This window comes from Homarus americanus, unplaced genomic scaffold, assembly GCF_018991925.1.
Source record: "Homarus americanus isolate GMGI-L3 unplaced genomic scaffold, GMGI_Hamer_2.0 scaffold43895, whole genome shotgun sequence".
NCBI classification, from domain to species: Eukaryota; Metazoa; Arthropoda; class Malacostraca; order Decapoda; family Nephropidae; genus Homarus; species Homarus americanus.
Window position 1 is genome coordinate 460,178 of NW_024738072.1, and position 20,803 is coordinate 480,980.

The following is a 20,803-nucleotide window of genomic DNA, read 5'->3' on the forward strand; positions in this document are numbered from 1 at the left end:
TGTATTCTGACATAAGACACAAATGAATTGTCAGTCTTCACCACATCTCGAGCCATAGCTCATACCACCTCTGAGCTTGTCCAATAAAACTGTTTTTTCTGTTAAGGTCATCACTATTCTTGATCTCTTGGTCACTTTAGAGTCTTTGCTAGTAATATTTGCTTTTGATGAGGCTGGCTTACGTCCCGGAGCCATGTGGAATGCACGTGGGAGGACAAACAGAAGAGGTAATCAAGGTAGTGTTTACAGTACGGTAGGCACGTGTGGACTGAGGCTTCTCGGAGCAGCGGGTGTCTGAGGCAGGAAAGGGTGGCGTCTGTTTGCCGCACCGCACAGGGGAATATAAAAAATGGCACAAAATTGAAATTTTTTTTTAAAATGATATTTTATATATATAGGTATATAACTTTTTAGTAAAAAAAACGTGAATGGTCAAAACCGCGATAAAAAAAAAAGTGACAACACAGGATTACTGTATATGAATTGAGGTATCCAGGATGACCTTGATTTTTTTACTTGGGTTTACTGTATTGTTTTATTCTTTTAAGTTGCCATATTTTTTTTTTTTTTTTTAAATATTATTTTTTCTGAAGTATGTACAGGGTATATGAATGGATATTGGCTTGAACCATATTTTATGTCTGGCAATTTTTATTTAATTTGAATTTGGTATTGGGTAAATAGGCAGAACAATTTAAAACTTGGGGTGTTCAAACACTGATCTTGGATAGGTGCAGGACCATTCTTTGTTTACTGTGATCATAGTTTTGGGGAATACCGGTAGATGAATTCCAGGCATACACTTTAGAGGTCAAGTGCCAAGAAATGGGCCTCACAGGTTTTTATACCTGTATGTTGAAGGGAACTGAAGAGACCTGTATAAAATCTAGTGATAGAATCCTATTGAGGGAGAACATCCTTAGCAGGCAGTCATTTGCCTTTCTTGACACTCAGGGTTTTAGTATACAAAATTGCATATGAAGTAAAACAAATTAGAAATTTATGTTTGCTTATGAATGCTGACATGCAAGACGCACATTTGGTAATGTCAGCACAATTTGACTATGTAGACTGCACTCCAAGGTCACCACACAGTCTCCCCTTTGTTTTTAAAGGGCCCAGGATATAACGTTAATTTACATTTCCCACATTTTCTTGTGGCTTGTGCTGATTTCTTGTGTATCACAGTAATTTCATTTATTCATAACTGTGTTATGAGAGTTTTGAGCCATCCCTTGTGTTGCTGGTGAGGGTAAAAGGTACAAGGAGATTGCACCACGTGGTGATAATGTGGTGCCTCTCGATGCCTCTCCCTAGCGGAATACTGTATTATTTTTTTAAACTTTTTTAACATTTTTCCTAACGCTTTAAATGGAATTAGGTTCATATTGCAATCACAGTGTTGTGATGATAACCATATTGATTAATGCAGTTATGATGGAATGTAGTGTTCCAGCTGACTGGCTAAAGAATGTGAATTTTTATAAGGGAAAAGGTGATGCACTTGAATATGAAAACTTTAAGAGCCTGAAGCTCGATCAGGTTAGGAAAGTTGTGAAATGCACTTTGGATTCATGCCAGGCAGGAGATTACAGAGGCCGGATTTTTGGCCAGGCAACTACATGAAAAATATCTAGGAAAGGAGAGAAAGCTGGACTATATATATAGACTTGCAGAAGGCATTTGACCATATGACGTAGTGCAGTGGGCAGTGAAAAAGAATAGGTTTTAGGGTCGTCTCACTTGAGTGGTTATGGCATTGTATGTGGGTTCAAGAACCACTGAGAGTAAGTGGAGAAATGGGGTGAAAATAGGGGTCCATCAAGGCCCTGTATTAGGTGTTCTGTTTTTCATGGTGCTGGAGGTCCTGTCATCAGATTTTTGGGCTGGTTTGTCCTAGGAGTTGCTGTATACTGATTACTTAAATGTCGATAGCAAATAATATTGAAGAGATTTAAGAAATAAAAGTTTGGAATGGACTCAAACAATATGATAATGAATATGGAAAAAAAGCAATGATTAGTGCTGTAGGGTAAGGAGCTGTGGTGGAATGTGGAGAATGGCCATGTATTGAATGTGGAAGTAATTTTGTGACATTGGCAAAGCTAGAAAAAAGAAAAATGGGGACTGTGTTGAGTTTGCTACTTGGGTGACATGATCAGTTGCTGGAGGTGGTCCTAAAGTCGTAGGAGTTGGAATTGACTTGAAGAATTTTTGGGAGCTGTTGCCTTTATTAATGACAAGATGGATTATGCAATTAGTGCGAGGAATGTGATGGTAGGTTGTATGTTGTATGTTGTAGGGTTGAGTGAGCTGAAATGAGAAGATTGATATAGATGTATAATGTAACACTGAAAGATAGAAAACCCTCTTCAGAGCTAAGAGGGTGACTTCACATTGAGTTTGCATAGAGGAAGAGTGAGATTGTTTGGGCATGTGGAGAAAATGGAGGAGACCACCTGAATCGAGAGGTGCACGAATTTGAAAGTGATAGGCCAAGAATGATAGGGGTGTGGTTGTAAAATATGATCTCAGAGATAAGAACCTGATGAGAACAGCTGCAAGAGACCTTGCAGCATGAAATCCTGCCATCAGGTAATCATGGCTAACCTATGCAAGTGTTGAAATGGCCATAAAAGATTGATCATGATGATATTTACCATTTTCTTGGCTTGAGAAAATTTTGACCAAACACCCACTGACCCATTCCTGATTGTGCTTATGCTATTTTAGCTTGTGATTCATTTCCACTATTGTCTTGACCACAGAAGTATGAACATTCTTTCCACATGATTATGCCAGACCAAAAGAGAGAAAGAAAGTGTGTTTGGCAAATTTAAAGAGACAAGGTGGGATTTTTGGTTTAGATATTTTCGTTCAGTTTGCCCAATCCTACTGGAGGATGCCTGTGACGTCTTCATACATCATCTAACATAATCATACTCACATCATTCTCTTCGGTGATTGGTGGCTGTATTCTCACCTGGGGATGTCTGTTTTTTGACAATGTGTCAGCATCTGCTTGCCATTTCATACCTCCCCTTAACATCCTTGCACTTGGCCAGCCACCAAACATGCACCTGTATTCCCATTTTGGTTTATTTCGTGCATTTCGGGACAATCTTTTCTCTCGCTCTCCCCATGATTTATGGTATGTCGGGTTTCATTTACTTGTTCATTCATTCTTTCAATTATTCATCCATCCATTCCTCTTCATCACTTCACTTACCCCACTTGCCCACTCAGAGACTGAGTTGGTCCTATACACTCCTATTTTCTGTCTGACTGTGGTTAGAGTGGAATGCTGTGGAAACTCGACCATTGCCTGTACTTTGGACATTCCCATGGACTGTTACAAGCAACACGCATCAACTCCAGTTGGATGGTGAGTACCAATACCCTTTGTGAGCACACGGTTAGATTTTATGTATTTCCCATCAGCCTTTTCCCTGCTAAGTTTTGTTAACTTTATCTAACATGCAGGGGGGGTGGGGTGAACAAAAGGAAAAACTAATTATCTGTAACACAATAAAACACTGTTGGTAATCTATGTATTTTTGTGGTCAAAAGTTATCGTACATTCTACTCTTGTTGTTGAAGGAAGAGGAATGGTGAATGAAAAGAAATAAACTAAATCTCTGTAGCACACACAAAAAAATATTGTTATTATAGACTGTACAGTCTGGCTCAAAAGTAATTATTCATCCCTTTCTGTTGAATAGGAAAAGGGGGATGATTAGTTTTGACCCTGAGTGCACATGTAATTGTGACTGGGCCTTTGAGTGATCAGTCATCTTTAGTGTGAAAAATGACACTTTGTGCTTCTTGCCAATTCCATGAACTTTGGTACAGATGATGTGACAGCTAGTCTTAAAACAATGATGGAGTTCATTGGTGATGCTGGAGCAGTATTTTTTCTTCACAAAATTCATAGTGGAGCAAGCAGACTCACACTAGTAAGTGGAGCCAAACATTGTGAGAATATGTAATGTGAGTTTGTGAAGATGAGGGGAACTAGCTTGAGACACCTACTGTGTCCAGAATGTGATGGAATCACAGTTATAAACCTCTTTTTTCAAGGCCATATTTTCTTGGAGATCACTTAGTTCCATTTGGATTGATGCTGCACATACTCATTTGAATGTGTGTGTTGTTTCTTCTGAAAACTTGGAGACATTTGTGAACAAAAAGGGGTTCTGAGTGAACAGCACTAGCTGTCCTCCAAAACGAGCCTTGAAATCATCAATAAGTTTCTCGAAGAACTGAACATGTATATGGTTATGATATCTCATCCTTTGGTATGCTCCAAAAATTTGGAGAATTTCTCCCTGGAAATTGTGCTTGAAAAGTTCCAGTTTCTTCTGGAAAGCTTGAACAGTTGATATCAGATCACACGTTGTGCTGTTTCCTCTTTGCGGCTTGACTTTGAGAGCATTGAGATGAGATTTAATATCTGGCATTGACTTCTGTTAAAAAGCCATGAAGCAAGCAATGCTGTAGTGATGTTGCTTGCAGGAAGTTGACAAGTTTCACCAACTTTTCCGTGACCTCAGCATACTCCTTTCCTAGACTAGCACACAGGATGGACTGGTGGATTTTGCAGTGGTACGATAACATGTCAGGGTGGTCCTCTTTCAAGGGCCCAACCAGTTCCCTCCCACTTTCTATTATGGATGGAGCTCCATCTGTAGTGAGTGACACCACTGACTTCAGATCTGTCGCCCTTTTTGTTAGCATCGCTTTTATGGCATCATAGATATCCTCTCCCCGTGTTCGTGCTTCAAGATTTGTGATGCCTAACAGGTCCTCACACAATTCCCTCTTTGCTTCATCATAAAACCTAACATATACCACAAGCTGGGTATCTGTTGACTCATCTACAGCCAAAGAAATGCATGGTGCATTTTTTATACCATTATCAAGTTGTGAGGTCAGATCTTCGGATAATATTTCAGTCCTTCTCATTGTGGAATCTGACAATGGGATCTGTTTTATCTTGTCTTTGATCTCCTCTTTTTGTTTACCCTCTAATAGTGTCCCCATAACTTTCGGCATACATTCCTTGACTATATCTGCATCAGAAAATGGCTTTTTGTGTTCTCCCAAAAGCCAAGCTACTTTCAGAGAGCATTCCATTGCTCTTTCTTGAAGGGTCAAGGAATTAATAAGGACTCTAGTAGACCTCTCAAATTGTGATTGAGCCAATTTATTTTGATCATTCTTGCTTCAGTGTTCTAGGGATAGGTCTTTTCAAAGTGACTGTGTTTAGTTTCATAGTGGCATTTAACGTTGCCACTTTTTACAACAGCAATGGATTCATTGCGTATCAGGCAGATTGGTTTTGGACTCGTTTCAAAAGGAGTGAATGCATATTTTTCTGTCAACTTACTCAGCGGCATGCTTGCCTCTGCCTGATTGCAGTTAAATTGAAATCAAAGTCTTTTGTCCCTCTCAAACATTGTTTTCCTGAAAATGATAGAAAACCTTGTGTTCCCCAAAATAATAGAAAATAGATGTTGACTGCCATTATTACATTCATCACTAAAACCACCACCACTGCAACCTTTAGCACCACTAACATCCCTCACAATCACCACCATTACCATACCGTAATCACTACCACCACTATTAACACAACAATCAACACCACCACCACTACCCATTCCACCCCCCCCCTGCAACAAGGCACCCTACAATACCCCTTCCACCCCATCACCACCACCACCAAGGCAGCCTACATGGCCCCTGAAAATAGGATATAATTAGAGAATACTGATACAGTGATATCCCCGTTAACCAGAACAATTGGTGCAGAGCACTTCTGGGGATGAGAGATTTCCGGGTAACAAGACGACTTTCTCAAACCCGGAAAAATTCCCTATCCCCGGAACCTTTTCCGGTTACTGGTAAAAGTTTCTGGGTGTCTAAACTAGACCTCTTGCACATACACACACTGGCCCACTTCCCCAGAATGTTTCTGGATGCTGGAGATGTTTTCCTTGAGTCTAAACTACTGGAGTCCATAAATACAGTTCTATTTAAGTTATAAACTTAATTTTTTTACTATAATACTCCAGAATAATTTATCTAAAAGTTTGGTTAAATAAATATATTTAAAAATTAAAAATCTATAGGATATGGGCATGAATGAAGATGTGTCACAGCAAAGACTGTTATTTTCCACTTCTATGAAGCTGTGGGGGATTAGTGGGTCTCTTGTAACTGACCTGACCTGATGCAATGTCAGGTGGAGGTAGGATGAGGGGTTAGTGGTCTCATATTACTGACCTGATGGAGTGTTAGGTTACCCTTTCTTGGGTAGAGGATTAGTGGGTCTCATGACCTGATGATGTCTTGAATAAACACAAAACCTGGAGGCACAGCTTGAAGAATATATATATATATATACAGTATATATATATATATATATATATATATATATATATATATATATATATATATATATATATATATATATATATATATATATATATATATATATATATATATATATATATATATATATATATATATATATATATATATATATATATATATATATATATATATATATATATATATATATATATATATATACATATTCGCCACTTATCAGCTTACTAGCCGTTTCGGCGGTCTATCCAGTGTTAGTACCGGAGGAAACCGGGGACCGGGAAACCTGTGGTGTTTGGTAGTGAGGGTCACACTGGATAATACCCTTCTCACGTGTGTCCGGGCCGAGGCTCAAACCCTTGACATATTGGTGAGAGATATGCGCGTTACCACTGTACCACCAACACCCCTAGGTGCTCAATCTTTGCACAGTTTCAGGAAGGTACCACAAAGATGAAAGGCATCAGTGCTGCCATCTCTTGATAAAAAGGTTTTTAATGTTTTTGGGATGATGAAACACTCCTTGGTACTGTACAGGATTAAGAATATTTAATGCTTCTCTAAGAAATAAAAAATTGTTTGGAATTAGTTAGAATAAAATACCTGAGCTTTACCTTCTAAAGGGTTAATGTTCTTACACTAAAGGTGCTGTAAAAGATGTGCTTGCTTGTGTTACTATCAATTGAAGGCAGGGGGAACTGTGTTTTCATCAGGTGATCGATTGTCTTCATTTGATATTTACCCTGTATTTATTAAATCTTTAAAAACTTGTACATTCTATGAAACATACAGTATTAAGAATATTTAAGCTTTTCTAGAAATGAATATTCTTACACAAAAGGGAATGAGGAAACATTGAATTGAAAGAAAAACTCGTGAGGTAAAGCCGACGCTTTATCATGGAATGCATCTGCACAACAGTGGGAGATCCCTGTGGTGTCCACATACCACATGCCGGTGCATGTGCAAATTGCTGTCAAGCAAATAATTACTGTATACATGAGTGCCGCGATTTAAGACACCTCGATTTATGAAAACTTGCATACAATTTTTTAATGTCCCAGCACTTAGGTATACGAACGAAAACTCTGCTTTAACGAAACAAAATTTACTGCGTCCGAGAGTATTTTGTGCTGAACACGTACAGTAAGCAATTTATTGTAGTGCAAGCTAGTGTGTGGCAACATTTACAGTACTGTATGTACTTATATAATTAACGGAAATTAAAAACTGTTTTAATTGCATATGTTTATATTGCTGGTGGCACGTTGCCAAGTTAGACTCGTCACAGTAGCCACATCCCGCCCACGAAGAAATGTCTATTCCTTTTATGTGTGTAGTGAAACAATTAACATATGGCAATGTACAGTAGTATTTTTTTATAAGTATAATTATATTTATTCCTCACATTTACTGTTGAATGAGGGTACAATAATGTTGTAAAAGACCGCAACATAAGTGTTTATCCTAGCCTCGTCGGAAGTATCCTTATGAAAACAAGGCAGAACAGCAACTGTTTACTGAGTGCGTCGGCATTGTCAGAGCCCCGCCAACCTCCGTGCGCATTTGTAGAATTTTTAAAAAATTAATTGTCATACATTTTTATAATATTATGTACTGTATTTGTTATTTATAATTCTCATATGAAGGTGCAGTATTTATATGATAAGTACTGTACGTGTTTGTACTTTTTATTTCAGGTTAACCAACAAATGTAACCTAACTTGACCATTTGGAAATATTTGCTTCACTATTCATATCGTTGCTATATGTATGGACTTTTAAGCACGGAAACCATATGAATAACGAAAGACCCACTGTCTTTTGATTCTGTTTATTGCTTTACCTGTTGTGGGGCCCAAATGTGAGGGATGAACATCAGAGACCCAAGTACAGTAATATCTCCATTAGCCGGAATCCCTCAAAACCCGGAACTCTCCGATAGCCGGAATTGAAATTTTCTAGAAAAGTCGTTCCCAAAGCTTGAATTTTCCGGAAAATTTCAGGTTTGGGAACGATTTTCAGAGGGGCACATTTTCTGCAAAATTCCGAGAAAATTTTTCCGATACCCAGAAAATTTCGGAAAGTTCTGGGGATAGGGGTGTTTTTATTTTTCGGGTTTGAGATCTGAAAAATCGGGCGCATTTTCTGGAATTTCTGAGAACACACTTCTGGTACCTGGAAAATTTGGAAAATTCAGGGGATGAGGGTTTTTTTTCTGCTTTGAGAGCTGATGTAATGTGCAATTTGCGGAACTTCTGAGAAAATTTTTCCGTTACCCGGAAAATTCCAAGGATGAGGGATTTTTTCCGGCTTTGAGAGAGTCATCTCGTTACCCAGAAATCTCTAATTCCCGGAAGTGCTCTGCACAAATTGTTCCGGCTAACGGAGATATCACTGTACAGTCAGTCCTTGACTTAAGACGGGGTTAGGGACCGACGACCAGGTCGTAAGTCGAATTGGTCGTAAGTCAAGAATTTGTAAATAATACTTGTACAAAGAAAATCTAAAATGGATCTCTTTTTCTTCTCAGGACCACGAGAACTCTCACTTTTACGCTTGCCAGCCATTTTAAAGGGTATTACAAACGAAAATTTTGTCAGTACACAGCGCTATCACTAACGTCGGGACTCGAAAATACGTAATTTGAAAACTGTTTTATACGACTGCGGTGGTCGTATGTCCGGGTGGTCGTAAGTCGTGGAGTACCTGTATATGATCTTTGGGTTTGAATGATGTTATATGTCAAGATGATGTCCTGGTTACTGTCTCACTTGCTTCATTTTCAAAGCAACAGCTGGAAAAGTAGTTTTTTTGTAAGATGACCATTGACTGAAACATTTTGGATAATTCTTCCTGTTTCAGAAAGCAGAAATCCCCTCCTGGACAAGGCAAGCTTTACCGGGGGAGTTCTGAGTGGGCTTTCTCACGAGTCACTTCGTTCTTCCTCGTGGCCATAAAATGAGATTTAAATTTTTTCTTTAACTTAAGAAACATTACACCACTTCTTGTTTTAAGAGTTGTTCAAGGTAACTAAGCCAATTGAAACTAGCGTTAGATATTCTTGGTATTGCTAAAAATATTATTCCAGATATTTATAATTTGAGAAAATTCAAAATACTGTATTGTAAGGTTTCATATATTTCCCAGACTTACTGTAAAAGCATGTTAGTTGTTCCAGTTTTGTCATTGACCTTCTATAGAACTAGGCAAATGTGGTGTAATGTTTCATAAGTAATTTAAATTTCTTTCAGTCAGTCTGTCTCAATAGACATTTGTTCAGAGGTGTTGGCCGCTATTGTGTTTGCTTAATGATAGATAATTTAATTAATAGTTTATGAATTAAACTGTGTTTTTTGTTCATCTTAAGATATGGAAGATGAGGTTACCAGAAATGATTTAATACTTTCAGGAGAGGTTAAAAAACTGGGAGACCCGCGAGCACAAGAAACAGAAAGAATTGGACCGAGAGAAGGAGAAAGACAGGCAGAAGGAACAGGAGAGAGAGAAGGAAGCCAAAAGATTGAAGGAGTTCTTAGAAGACTACGATGATGAGAGAGATGATCCAAAGTACTACAAGTGAGTAATAGTTTTGTCATTAGCTTTCTTTTGATCTGTATTTGTTTATATTTCCTATGTTTCAAAACCTAACCTAACCTAATCCTTCTCAAACAGCTTTAGGGTGGTTAATCTATCGGTGAATTAAGGTGGGGCGGAGATTATTTAGTTGATCCTATTTGCATATTCTTCAATGCCAATTACTCATCACTCTAGAAATTATCATCATTATTTGGGAGATAATTTGGCTGCCTTTCACATACAGCAAAACCTCGATAAAGCAGACTTCAATACCCTGTACGTATATCGGAATTCACTTTTTTTGGACTCTTGAGGTGCTCTGGTCACCAGAAATGCTGACAAAAAATAAATACATGTTTTAAGAAATGGTGAATATTAAAAAAAAAAACTTATGAAAACCACACTTAATCACACTTACTAAATACTGTACGGTGGTCAAATAAGATTTGCTATTGCCTTACTGAGAACTAAGACACTTGACTATGTAAGCAGGCTGGGGCTGATTAGGTATTGCCACATTCATCAGGTTTATGTATTTATTGATTCAGTATTATATTCTCATATGATTGGCCTCTTATGGTTCATCATGATTAATATAACATCTTCTGTAATAAAGAAAAAATACAATAGTACTGTATGTACTTTGATACTTACCAGTACAGTATTGTACTGGTAAATTTTTATTCACTAATGTATGTCAAACAGGTTTTATTCCAACTATACAGTAATAAACAATATGAGAGGCAATTATATTAAATGTCTAATAAGCATATACAGTATTTATATAAGTTGCTTTACACCAGTAAATTTATGAAATTGTACAGTACTTCATTTGTGTGTTTCTGATATTTGATGCATTGTAGTAAACTCGTCCTTTATTAATAACAGGTAGTGTGTGATGTAAAGTATTAATGTGTGTACTAGAAAGTGTTTTATTTTTATGATAGTGTTGTGAGGGGAGGAGCAGCAGGAGGCCACCTTAATAGAAAGATGATTACACATTTTAATCATTGTACTGTACTGATGAAACTTTTGGCTTTTTTCATTGTTGTGGTAAAATATAGGTATAGTATAGGTCTTGGGAAAATAAAAATAAATCCAGTGACTTCGTTCATTATTACAGCAGCTAACAGAATTTTTCAGCAAATATTTTGAGCATTGTTGGTTGAAAACTTATGGCAGGTTCCAATTGTGGCCACCAATTATTAAGAAGAGTTTCATTTTGATAATGGTTTACTTACCAAGATGTAAAGCAGTTATTGCCTTATCCTTGAGATACAGGATGAATTGAAAGACTGAAATGAAGTTCTGGATGTATGTAGAGGAAAATATACATAAGTGATGGTACTGAAAAATTTGTAAATATGGAACCTTGCAAGTTAGAATACTGAGGAATGCTGATGAAAACAAATCTAATTGTAGTCTCAATTTGCAAAGTTAGCTCAACATTGTAGTCACAGTTATTTGATTCTGTAGGACATTACCTTCTACTTTATTTTCAAATTATAGCTTTTAAACCATATAATTTTTAACTAGGGGACATGCATTCCAAAGAAGATTAGTGGAGCGAGAACAGGAGAAGGAGATGGATACACGAGATCGAGTTAAGGAGAAGGAGGAACTAGAGGAACTGAGAACAAAGATACTAGCTGAAGGGCATGATAACCCTGATGCTGCCTTCGAGAAGGTGAGTTAATGTTTCTTTAAGTTAATGTAAATTATTGGCTTTGAATTCTTCTTTGTGGCACCACTTTAACTTTACTATAATTGTTCCATTTTGTGTTTACTTATCAGTTAGTATCCCAACTTTGTCCCCTTTGGTGAAAATTCTAATTTAGTCCAACAATCTGAAAGCAACTGAAGTCATTTATACTCATGTCTAACACCAGTAGTGCTATCACCTCTTTTTTAAACAAGAATTGCAATGATAAACAATAAAATTTATACATAGCATATCATAAAATACAATAGCACATATTTTATGTGCAATAAGTAGCTCCTTCCACACTCAAACCATCATCTAAGCATTGCCACAGTTCAGCCAGGCAGCTATCCAGCAGACTGAGATGTGTGTGTATATTATATTTTCTTTATTTCTAAGCCTTATTACAGTACTTTAAGTTTTACTCTTTTGCGTGAGGGGGCGTTACTATGGCGACTTGTGTTGACGCAGCCAAGTCTGTGCATTGCGGTTGTGTTAAACTTTCTTTTAGCTTTTCCTTTATGGTTTTAGCTGCATTATTTTATTTTATTTTTTTCATTTAGATTGTATACAAATGTTGTTTGAACTAGCACAATTGTAAAAAAACATAAGTAGGTGGTATGGTTTATGGATGCTGGGAAAGAATGATACTTTTACATAATTGGTACATTTATTAACTTCAGGCTTGTGCAGAGAGAGAGGAGCAGTACAAGCCCAAGCTGTTGGTTAAGCCTGCAGAACGTAAGATTCCACCTCCTGCTCCTGTACCGGCAGAGCCTCCGCCTGAACTTCCACAGATCCCTGAGCAGCCGCCACTTCCTCTGACTGTAGCAGAATCAGACTCTGACTCAGATGGCCATATGTCTGATGCTCCTCCAGAACCTATGCCAGATATAGAGGAGGAAAACTCTCAGTCCAGAGGTGTGTACGCTTTAGCTTCTCTAATTTAACCTCAGACTTTTGTAAATTATATCAATGCTTATGTGCTACAATATTTACATTGTGATGCAGATAAATCAGTTTTAATATTATTTCCAGATGCATTCATGTCATCTGTGGATACTACACCTCAACCACCAAAGAGAAAAAAATATGACGTAAAAGATGTTTTTAATCAAGATGATGATGACCTACCATCAAAAAAGAAGAAACTTCCTTTGCCAGGTGAATTTTTTTTTCATAACAGCCTAGAGTATTGGATCTTATAGACTATTTTCTTTGGTAAGGAGGTTCCATTATACATTATTCCAGAAAGTTTCCATACATTACCTTTCATTCTGTTAAGTCTTTCAATTTTGTTGGGTGTCTGCCCCCAGGCAAGAAAGTTTGCATGGTCCAGGAAATGGTAGTGAGACCAGCTCAGGGCACTTCATACACATACAGTATTATCTCTATATTCCAAAATAATTGAACACCCAGTTCGGCATAGAGTTTCTTGGTATAAAACAAATCTAAAAACTCGTCCAATACCAAACTTTGTTCGGTAAACAATGATATCCCCGTTGGCCAGACCAATTGGTGCAGAGCTCTTTTAGGGATGAGAGATTTCTATAACGAGACGACTCTGAAAACTGAAAAAATCCCACATCCCCGGAATTTTCGCCGGGTACCATACTCGGAAAAGTTTCTGCGAGTCTAAACTATGTACAGTATCACACGGACAGACATTATAATACATCTCCGGAATGTTTTCTGATATTCTAAGAGTCTAAATGATGCATCTCATCTTGACTCTAAACTACACATCTCATATCTCCTCTTTCTCAGACCAACACACTCCCATTACATTTAGACTGCAGGCACAAGCAAAAATATTTACAGCAAGCAAAAAATTTTATAAACTATTATTCGCAGCCTCTGTTCTAATACTTTGGTGTTAGATGAATTTAGTACCATAATGATCTTGAATAATTTCTCTACAAGAATGTTTCAATAATAAATCCTTCAACAAAATATTTGGACAATGTACAGTGATGGGAACTCCATTCTTTTATAAAAAAAGGAAGAAATGTTGATACTGAAGTCAATGAAATCAGTTCCAATTTAGATTTTTTTTTTGTTTTTTTTTACTGAAATATTCCCCTATAGTTTGTCTAAAAGTTTGGTCAAATAAATATATTTAAAAAAAAAAAATCTTTGACATTGGCTTGCAAGGTGTGAATGGAGCTGTTTGTCACAGCCAAGACATTTCCTGTGTCTAAAGAACACATTTCACATTGAGTTGTATTTGTTTAAGCAAACACCATTGTACACGTCCAATATATTGTAAATAAACAAAATGTATAGTGTAAGTTATACCTCCATTAGCCGGAACAATTAGTGCAGAGCACTTCTGGAAGGAGAGATTTCCGGGTACGGTATTGAGATGACTCTCTCAAAGCCGGAAAAAATCTCTCATCCCTGGAATTTTCCGGGTAACAGAAAAATGTTCTCGAAAGTTCCAGAATACAGTAGTGCATAATTTCATCTCAAAGCCGGAATAAATCCCCCGTCTTCGTAATTTTCTAGGTAGCGGAAAAATAGTCTCGGAAGTTCCAGAAATTGCGTATTACATCATCTCTTGAACCCGGAAAAATATCCCCCATCCCCAGAATGTTCCGTAATTTTCTAGGTAAGAGAAAATTTTTCTCAGAATTTCTGGGAAATGCGACCGATTTCCTTTTTTCAAACCCGAAAAAAACCATCCCCGGAATTTTTCTGGTACGTTCTGGGAAAAATTTCTTGAAATTTTTCAGAAAATGGGATGTCTTTTTAGTAGCTACAGTACTTGAACAATCAGCACACTTGACACCACCTCTTCTATCATAGTCAGGTTTATCTTCCATCATTGCTTCACTTCCTAGCCAAAGCTATTGACAGTGGACACTCTAACTGATCTGCTTCTCTATCCAATACTTCTTTTACTGCCACATTACCTTGTTTCTGTGTTTCTATTTCTCTGTATCCTATTTACCCTAGAAACTGCTTAAAGCACACCTTTCTCTTCTAATTTCTTTCTGCCCCCTTTAATTCAGAGCCCAGGATTCACACCCATAGAATGTTGGCTTGTCAAATTCCTTCTGCATCTCCAGGTTTGCATCTTTTGACATCGTCCTCGCCCTCTTACCTTGCATATCATAATACACTTATTAGATCTATTCTACTGCTCCTTTTCGCTTTAATTCATCACTCGTTGGTCCATGAGTTTACACCTCCACTCCCAGGTATTTAAGACTACTTCCTGTGTTAGCTTTCCATTCACAATAAAATATATTTCTCCCTGGCTCTTCCTATTTTTATCATTACGCTTTTGTTCGCATCCATTATTAACTTTCTTGTAGTATTGTACACACTTCCACACCCATTAAAAAATATTTGCTAATTTTATTCTGCCCATCCCACTGGTGCCACAAGCAGCAGATGACTTGCCTCGCATTTGTATTATCATTATTCACCAAACTTGCATCTCTCTACTTTTGTTTTTCTTACTATCCCATCCATAGTTAAACAACTATGGTGGCACTGTATTATACCCCAACTTGACTCTTCTTCCACCCCCCCCCCCTTATTTAACACATTTCTTTCTACCCATTAAAACATGGGACTGTATTATCATTTTCCCATTTGCTGCTTGTATTTTCAATATTTTGCACAGGCTTTCCTGTCTGTTACATTACATGTACTTTCTTAAATCCATAGTTACAACAAATTTTTCCCTTCTCCATAAAATTTTCTTCCAATTTTGTAGTGCAAACATTTAATTTATACATTATCTTTTCTGAACCTGCTCTGCTCTTACTCAAATACTCTTATACTGTACACTCCTGTTTTTGCTTTTGTTCTCTCAGTAATAACAATAATACATTCTGACCACTTTTTCATAATACAGAAGTTAGGTACATGCTGTTATTCCTTTGGTATCTTCATTTGTCATACATAGCTTGTACACTCTTGTTCTCCATTCTATCACTTTTCTACTGCCTGTCTATAATGCTTACTAGGTGGATTAATTCCACCAAGTACCTCCTTATGTAAAAAAAATGTGGGTTGAAATATCATATGTTAAAGGGTTAAAGTTTCAATGGTAATTTTATATACTCATGGTGTCTTTAATGTACAGTACTCAAGAAAATTATTTTTTAAGATTATATCTGTATTTTTCAATTTATTGCAAGTACTGTACAGTATAATGATGGTTAAATTAAAAGATTGGTTGTTTGGCTTTGCTTGGCAAATTACAGCTTGTTATTTTACTTGTTTCATTATTTAGTGTATACTTATTCTAGTCATTAGTACCTAATTTGTATTTTGGAAGGGTGGATTGTTAAAGTGTAAATGCAGATAATGCATCTTTTCTAAATTTTCAGAACGGACTCTGAGTGCGAAGGAAGATCCTTTGCAAAAATTGCTTAGAAATTCAATAGAACCAGGTAATATGACATTTTAGAAGTTGTGTATGTTACTTTAGAGTAAGTGGAACTATGTCCTATATGAAATGCATAGATCATAGAACATTAATAATAAAATTGCTTTGTTTCTTTACTCAGGGAAAGATAAGGGCAACAAAGAGAAGGGCGGTGGAGAAGAGAAACGTAAACATATCAAGAGCATGATCGACAAGATCCCTACTAGTAAAGAGGAACTTTTTGCATACCCAATCGACTCGTCCCTTGTTGACAATGTGAGTGGCTTGTGGATTATTCAATAATAATAATAAAAATAATTAGCAGTTTATTGAAAAAGGTTCAGCAGCCAGGAGGCTGAAAATATACAATGGACTGAAATGTCTATTACATACATTAACCATGGAGGGAGGGGTTGTTTAACAAAACTATTCATTAGAGAAAGGAAAAGGAACTTACAGTGAACATAGAAATTAATGTTTACAGTGGAGGTCACATAGGTCATGTGTGCTGAGGTGTTGAATAGCAAACACTTAATGTAGTAGCTCCCTATCGCGGGACTGATTAACACATCGCTGCTTGGCTTGTTATTGGGTCTCATGGGCAGTTATCACTGGGTGCATAAGACCTCACTGTCTAAAGATCAACTTGATCACAAGTCAGCTTTTACTGTTTAATGTTGCTTTTACTGGATTAAGCAATGTTCATCACTGTTCAAAACACCGGTTCCATTCCTTTCCGAAATGAAATAGTAACTTCTGGCGAGAACTTGCTGATATTCTGGTGGGGAGGAGGGCTTGAGGGAAGAGAGTTTGGGGTATGTGCCAACATTACAGTTGGCCGGGCTGCGGGAGCAGCACCGGATAGGTCTTGACCCTTTGGTGGCAAGGGTGCGCGCGCCCAAGATTTCAGCAGTAGAGTGGATTCAATGCTTACCTAGTTCATGCCTGGGGCACCTCCAGTAGACCCACCTGTGAATGGGGATTTAAATTTACAGTTAGATATGTAAAGGTAGTCAGTGCAGTGCAGTGATGGCCACACTGCTTCTTCACGTATTGTAGCTTAATATTAAGTGTGCGATCAGGAATATATAGGCGAAGCTGGACATTGCCTCTGTGCTTAATAAAATCCTCTAGCATTAGCTAAATATAATATTAAAAGTGATGTCCTGTAGGGAAGAAGTTACAGTCCAGCATAATTTGTCACATTTTGCTTACTACACCTGTATTATTAATATAAATCTAGATTTATAATTATTTGTCCCATATTATATCACTCTTATAATTTTAGTTGTTTTAAACATTGTAACTGTTTAGAAAGGTCTGTTACATTCAGGTTGCCTCATACGTGTCTTAAGGTATTTGGTTTTAATTTCCTATACCGGCTAAGCAATATGAATAATTTATAATGGTCGAATAATATTACAGGTTCTTATGGAGAAGAGAATCCGGCCATGGATAAACAAGAAGATCATTGAATATATTGGAGAACCAGAGCCTACTTTGGTAGATTTCATTTGCTCAAAGGTTCTTGTTGGGTCGGAACCACAGTCTCTACTAAATGATGTACAGATGGTAAGTTAGTGCTAGTTTCTTTTTAGTTTTATTGGTAAATATTATAAGCTTTCCCAGCTTATAGTGGAACAATTTTTATATCACATAATTTTCCTAAAGCACTTTATGCTTCTGATTGCTACAGTGCTGTAGATCACATCATTGGACATTATGGAAAAATGCTGATCACATTAATCCCCACCACCTACACTCCCCAGCACTGTAATAAATGTATTTATTTGACCTTTTATTTTCTTCTTAGTTCTTAATTTTTTTTTTCATTTCACATGGAACTCAATCTTTTTATTTTATATGAGTAGAATTACTAATTCTTTTTAACAAAATATGTTTTACTGGTAAAGGTAATCTGTATATTGTCCTTTGTTAACTCTTGAATACCAGAATAGAAATTAATTTGTCATTCTTCTACAGGTTCTTGATGATGAAGCAGAAGTTTTTGTTGTCAAGATGTGGCGGTTATTAATCTATGAGATAGAAGCAAAGAAATTGGGAGCTGGGAAGACCTAATGTGACATTGCTGGCCAATGTTAACAAGGAAGTGCCAGCATCACAATTATTCTTGGCTGAAAGATTAAAGTGAGAATTTTATTTTAACATTCAGGGTACTCTGTTCTTGTAAATAATAATTGTTATATATAATTACAAAATATTTGACGACCCACTTTGCTTATGTTGCTAAAAAAAAGTTTCTTGCAGAGCAAAGCACAAAACTGTTCAATAAAGTTACTTAGGGTTAAATGAAGTTTAAAGAAGTTGAGTGAAAGTTGTTGAAAGTTTTTAGTACTGTATAAGGAAAATTCCTTTCAGTTGTTTTGTGCAAAGACTTTCATTTATAATTAACCCTTTTGCTGGTCAATGACGCTCTTTGTGTCACTACACGGACCATTAGACGTGAGAAGTCTCCCAAGACCCTGAGCACTCACACTGGCGCATAAGATATCTTCACACTCATTTTCAGTCATCCCATATCATTTGTACAACTATTTTGTTCTTTTATCACTTAGTCATATTGTTTATCTTTATAACTCAATAAAAAAAATAAATAAAAAGTTTGCATAATTTTACCCCTGAATGGTAAATGAAAAAATTAATTTAAAAGAAAAATTATGCATTTTAGGTGATGCAGTTTGCCTCATCGGCCTGCTTACGGGTGAGAATTGGAGCAGATGGTCAGCCGGCGAAAGGGTTAAATTAAAGCAATATCAAAGAAAATATCTGAGACTTAAGGTTCAAACTTCATTTTATACCATATAACTTCAAGGCAAGTTGAATATTGGTGGAAGGGTTGAGAGAATTTGTTTTTCAACTTTTGTAAACCAGAATTGTCTTATGTTTTTATTCAAAGTATACAATAAAATACTTTTGAGCATTGTGGTAGTTTTGGGTTTTTAGGTTTGACACTGAATATTGACATTAATGTAATGTGAAATTGTCTACTACAACTTTAGCAATTAATAAAATTGCCTATACAACCAATTTAACTTGGACTTATGCAGTGTAACTTTCTTTCAAAAACCTTAAATAATTTCCTTACACTAAACTTCAGTGTAGTATATCAGTTAGGAACCTAATATTTTGTGTAAATGTAGCCTAATGTTACAGAAAGACGTGATATGATCATGAGAATTATCAGGTATCACATGATTTATCACATGACCCGTTAGTGGCGTTTACTGGTTTTCATTGTCATGCCCTGGCACTCACTGTGTTTGTGTGACTGAGTGAAAACCGCTAAAGGCTACTGATGGATAACACAAAGCACAACCCACAAACACAATCCACAAACAATAAGCGCCACGGCGTGACTTAAGGAAAACTGTTAAACATCACTGACAGGTCATGTGATGCCCAATAACTCTCGGTGTCATTCCATGTCTTTCTGTAACATTAGGCTACATTTACACAACATATAAGGTTCCTAACTGATATTGTTTTTAGTGTATGGAAATTATTTAGGGTTCTCAAATGAAAAAACAAAAACACTGTATATCTATGATATTTATATCTTTTAGCCATTCCATGATGAATGGTAAGAAAACAATAGTGTATGGGGCTGAAGAATAGATATTGCTAAGAATGACAAGATCATTGAATTATACAGTATTTTGAATCTAGAGGAAACTTAAAATATCAGTTCATCTCGTGGAGTATGTGTAAGTCTCAGTTGAAAAATATCTTGTAAAGAGAAGGACAGAGCCCTTCAGTTGGAAGTGATCTTGTTACATATTGACACCTGCACGTATACTAATATGTAACAAAGTGTTGTCCACAGTTTTGTGGAAGTTGAGGTAAGCCACAACAATCAGAGAGCGTGTGTGAATAGTACCTGCTTTCCACTCATCATTTTATTTATTCATACTTTGTTTTTATTATTATTATTATTATTATTATCTTTTTCTCCTTAGGTTAGTGAGGATTTTGTAATTTAATATTTTTGAATGCCATCACTTATAATAAGAGAGCCATTCATTTATATGTTTAAAATTGGCAACATCAGGTTAATTACTTAAATGTGCTGCAGTAAATTGGAATATATTATGGAAATATACCCAGTTAATTGGCTTATACATAATGGTCTTTAATTACACATGATGCCAATTTTGTAAACGGATCACCCATGGTGCAAACTTGTGAAAATCCAGGTCTGTATGTTTAGTGTATGGTGTGTGGACCCACCCTGTGATTGTAAATAAATAAAGATTTACAATTTTTTTTACCATCCTTTATATACTGTATATGCACTTAATGGTAAATAGGCATCATGGGTAAAACAAATGATCTTGTTTACAAATATTGCCTTAAAAACTTTCATAAGAATGGAGAAGTGAAGCAAGGACTTGCATCTAACATGAAATATGATGTCGGTTACAAAACAATTTACTTGTTTTTACTATAAATGTCCACTTGCAACTCAAAGCATACTCATAATATATCCTAAGAATCAACTAAATTATCTTTAATTGAAAGATTAAATGATTAAATATTTTATATTCATTGCTGCTCATTAATCTTAACTGGCAGAGCATGAAGACAAACCTAATCTTCCTGCAAATATAAAATTTTGATGTTAATATAGTTAGTTGTAACCTGGATAGATGCAAATAGTGAAGGCTTCTCTCATGAAGCTTGTACCTGTGAGAAGGAACAGGAGACAATGTACAGTGCCTTGGCAA

The 20,803-nt window shown here is 36.4% G+C and overlaps 1 protein-coding gene across 10 annotated transcripts in view; it reads left to right on the forward strand.

Annotated features, from left to right (window-relative positions):
* Window positions 1-20,342, forward strand: part of LOC121873664 (RNA-binding protein 25-like) — a 63,257-nt gene extending 42,915 nt beyond the window's left edge. For 8 of the 10 annotated variants that reach the window (XM_042377320.1, XM_042377321.1, XM_042377322.1 and 5 more), the window contains 9 exons: window positions 3,296-3,385; window positions 9,806-9,972; window positions 11,509-11,659; window positions 12,358-12,595; window positions 12,713-12,838; window positions 16,021-16,083; window positions 16,201-16,334; window positions 17,484-17,630; window positions 18,042-20,342. In XM_042377320.1, coding sequence (XP_042233254.1) covers window positions 3,296-3,385; window positions 9,806-9,972; window positions 11,509-11,659; window positions 12,358-12,595; window positions 12,713-12,838; window positions 16,021-16,083; window positions 16,201-16,334; window positions 17,484-17,630; window positions 18,042-18,137 — 1,212 coding nt within the window. In that variant the 3' untranslated portion in view covers window positions 18,138-20,342. The remainder of the gene's footprint in view (window positions 1-3,295; window positions 3,386-9,805; window positions 9,973-11,508; window positions 11,660-12,357; window positions 12,596-12,712; window positions 12,839-16,020; window positions 16,084-16,200; window positions 16,335-17,483; window positions 17,631-18,041) is intronic. The other 2 variants (XR_006090292.1, XM_042377319.1) reach the window with 2 other exon arrangements.
* Window positions 20,343-20,803: the final 461 nt, after the last annotated feature.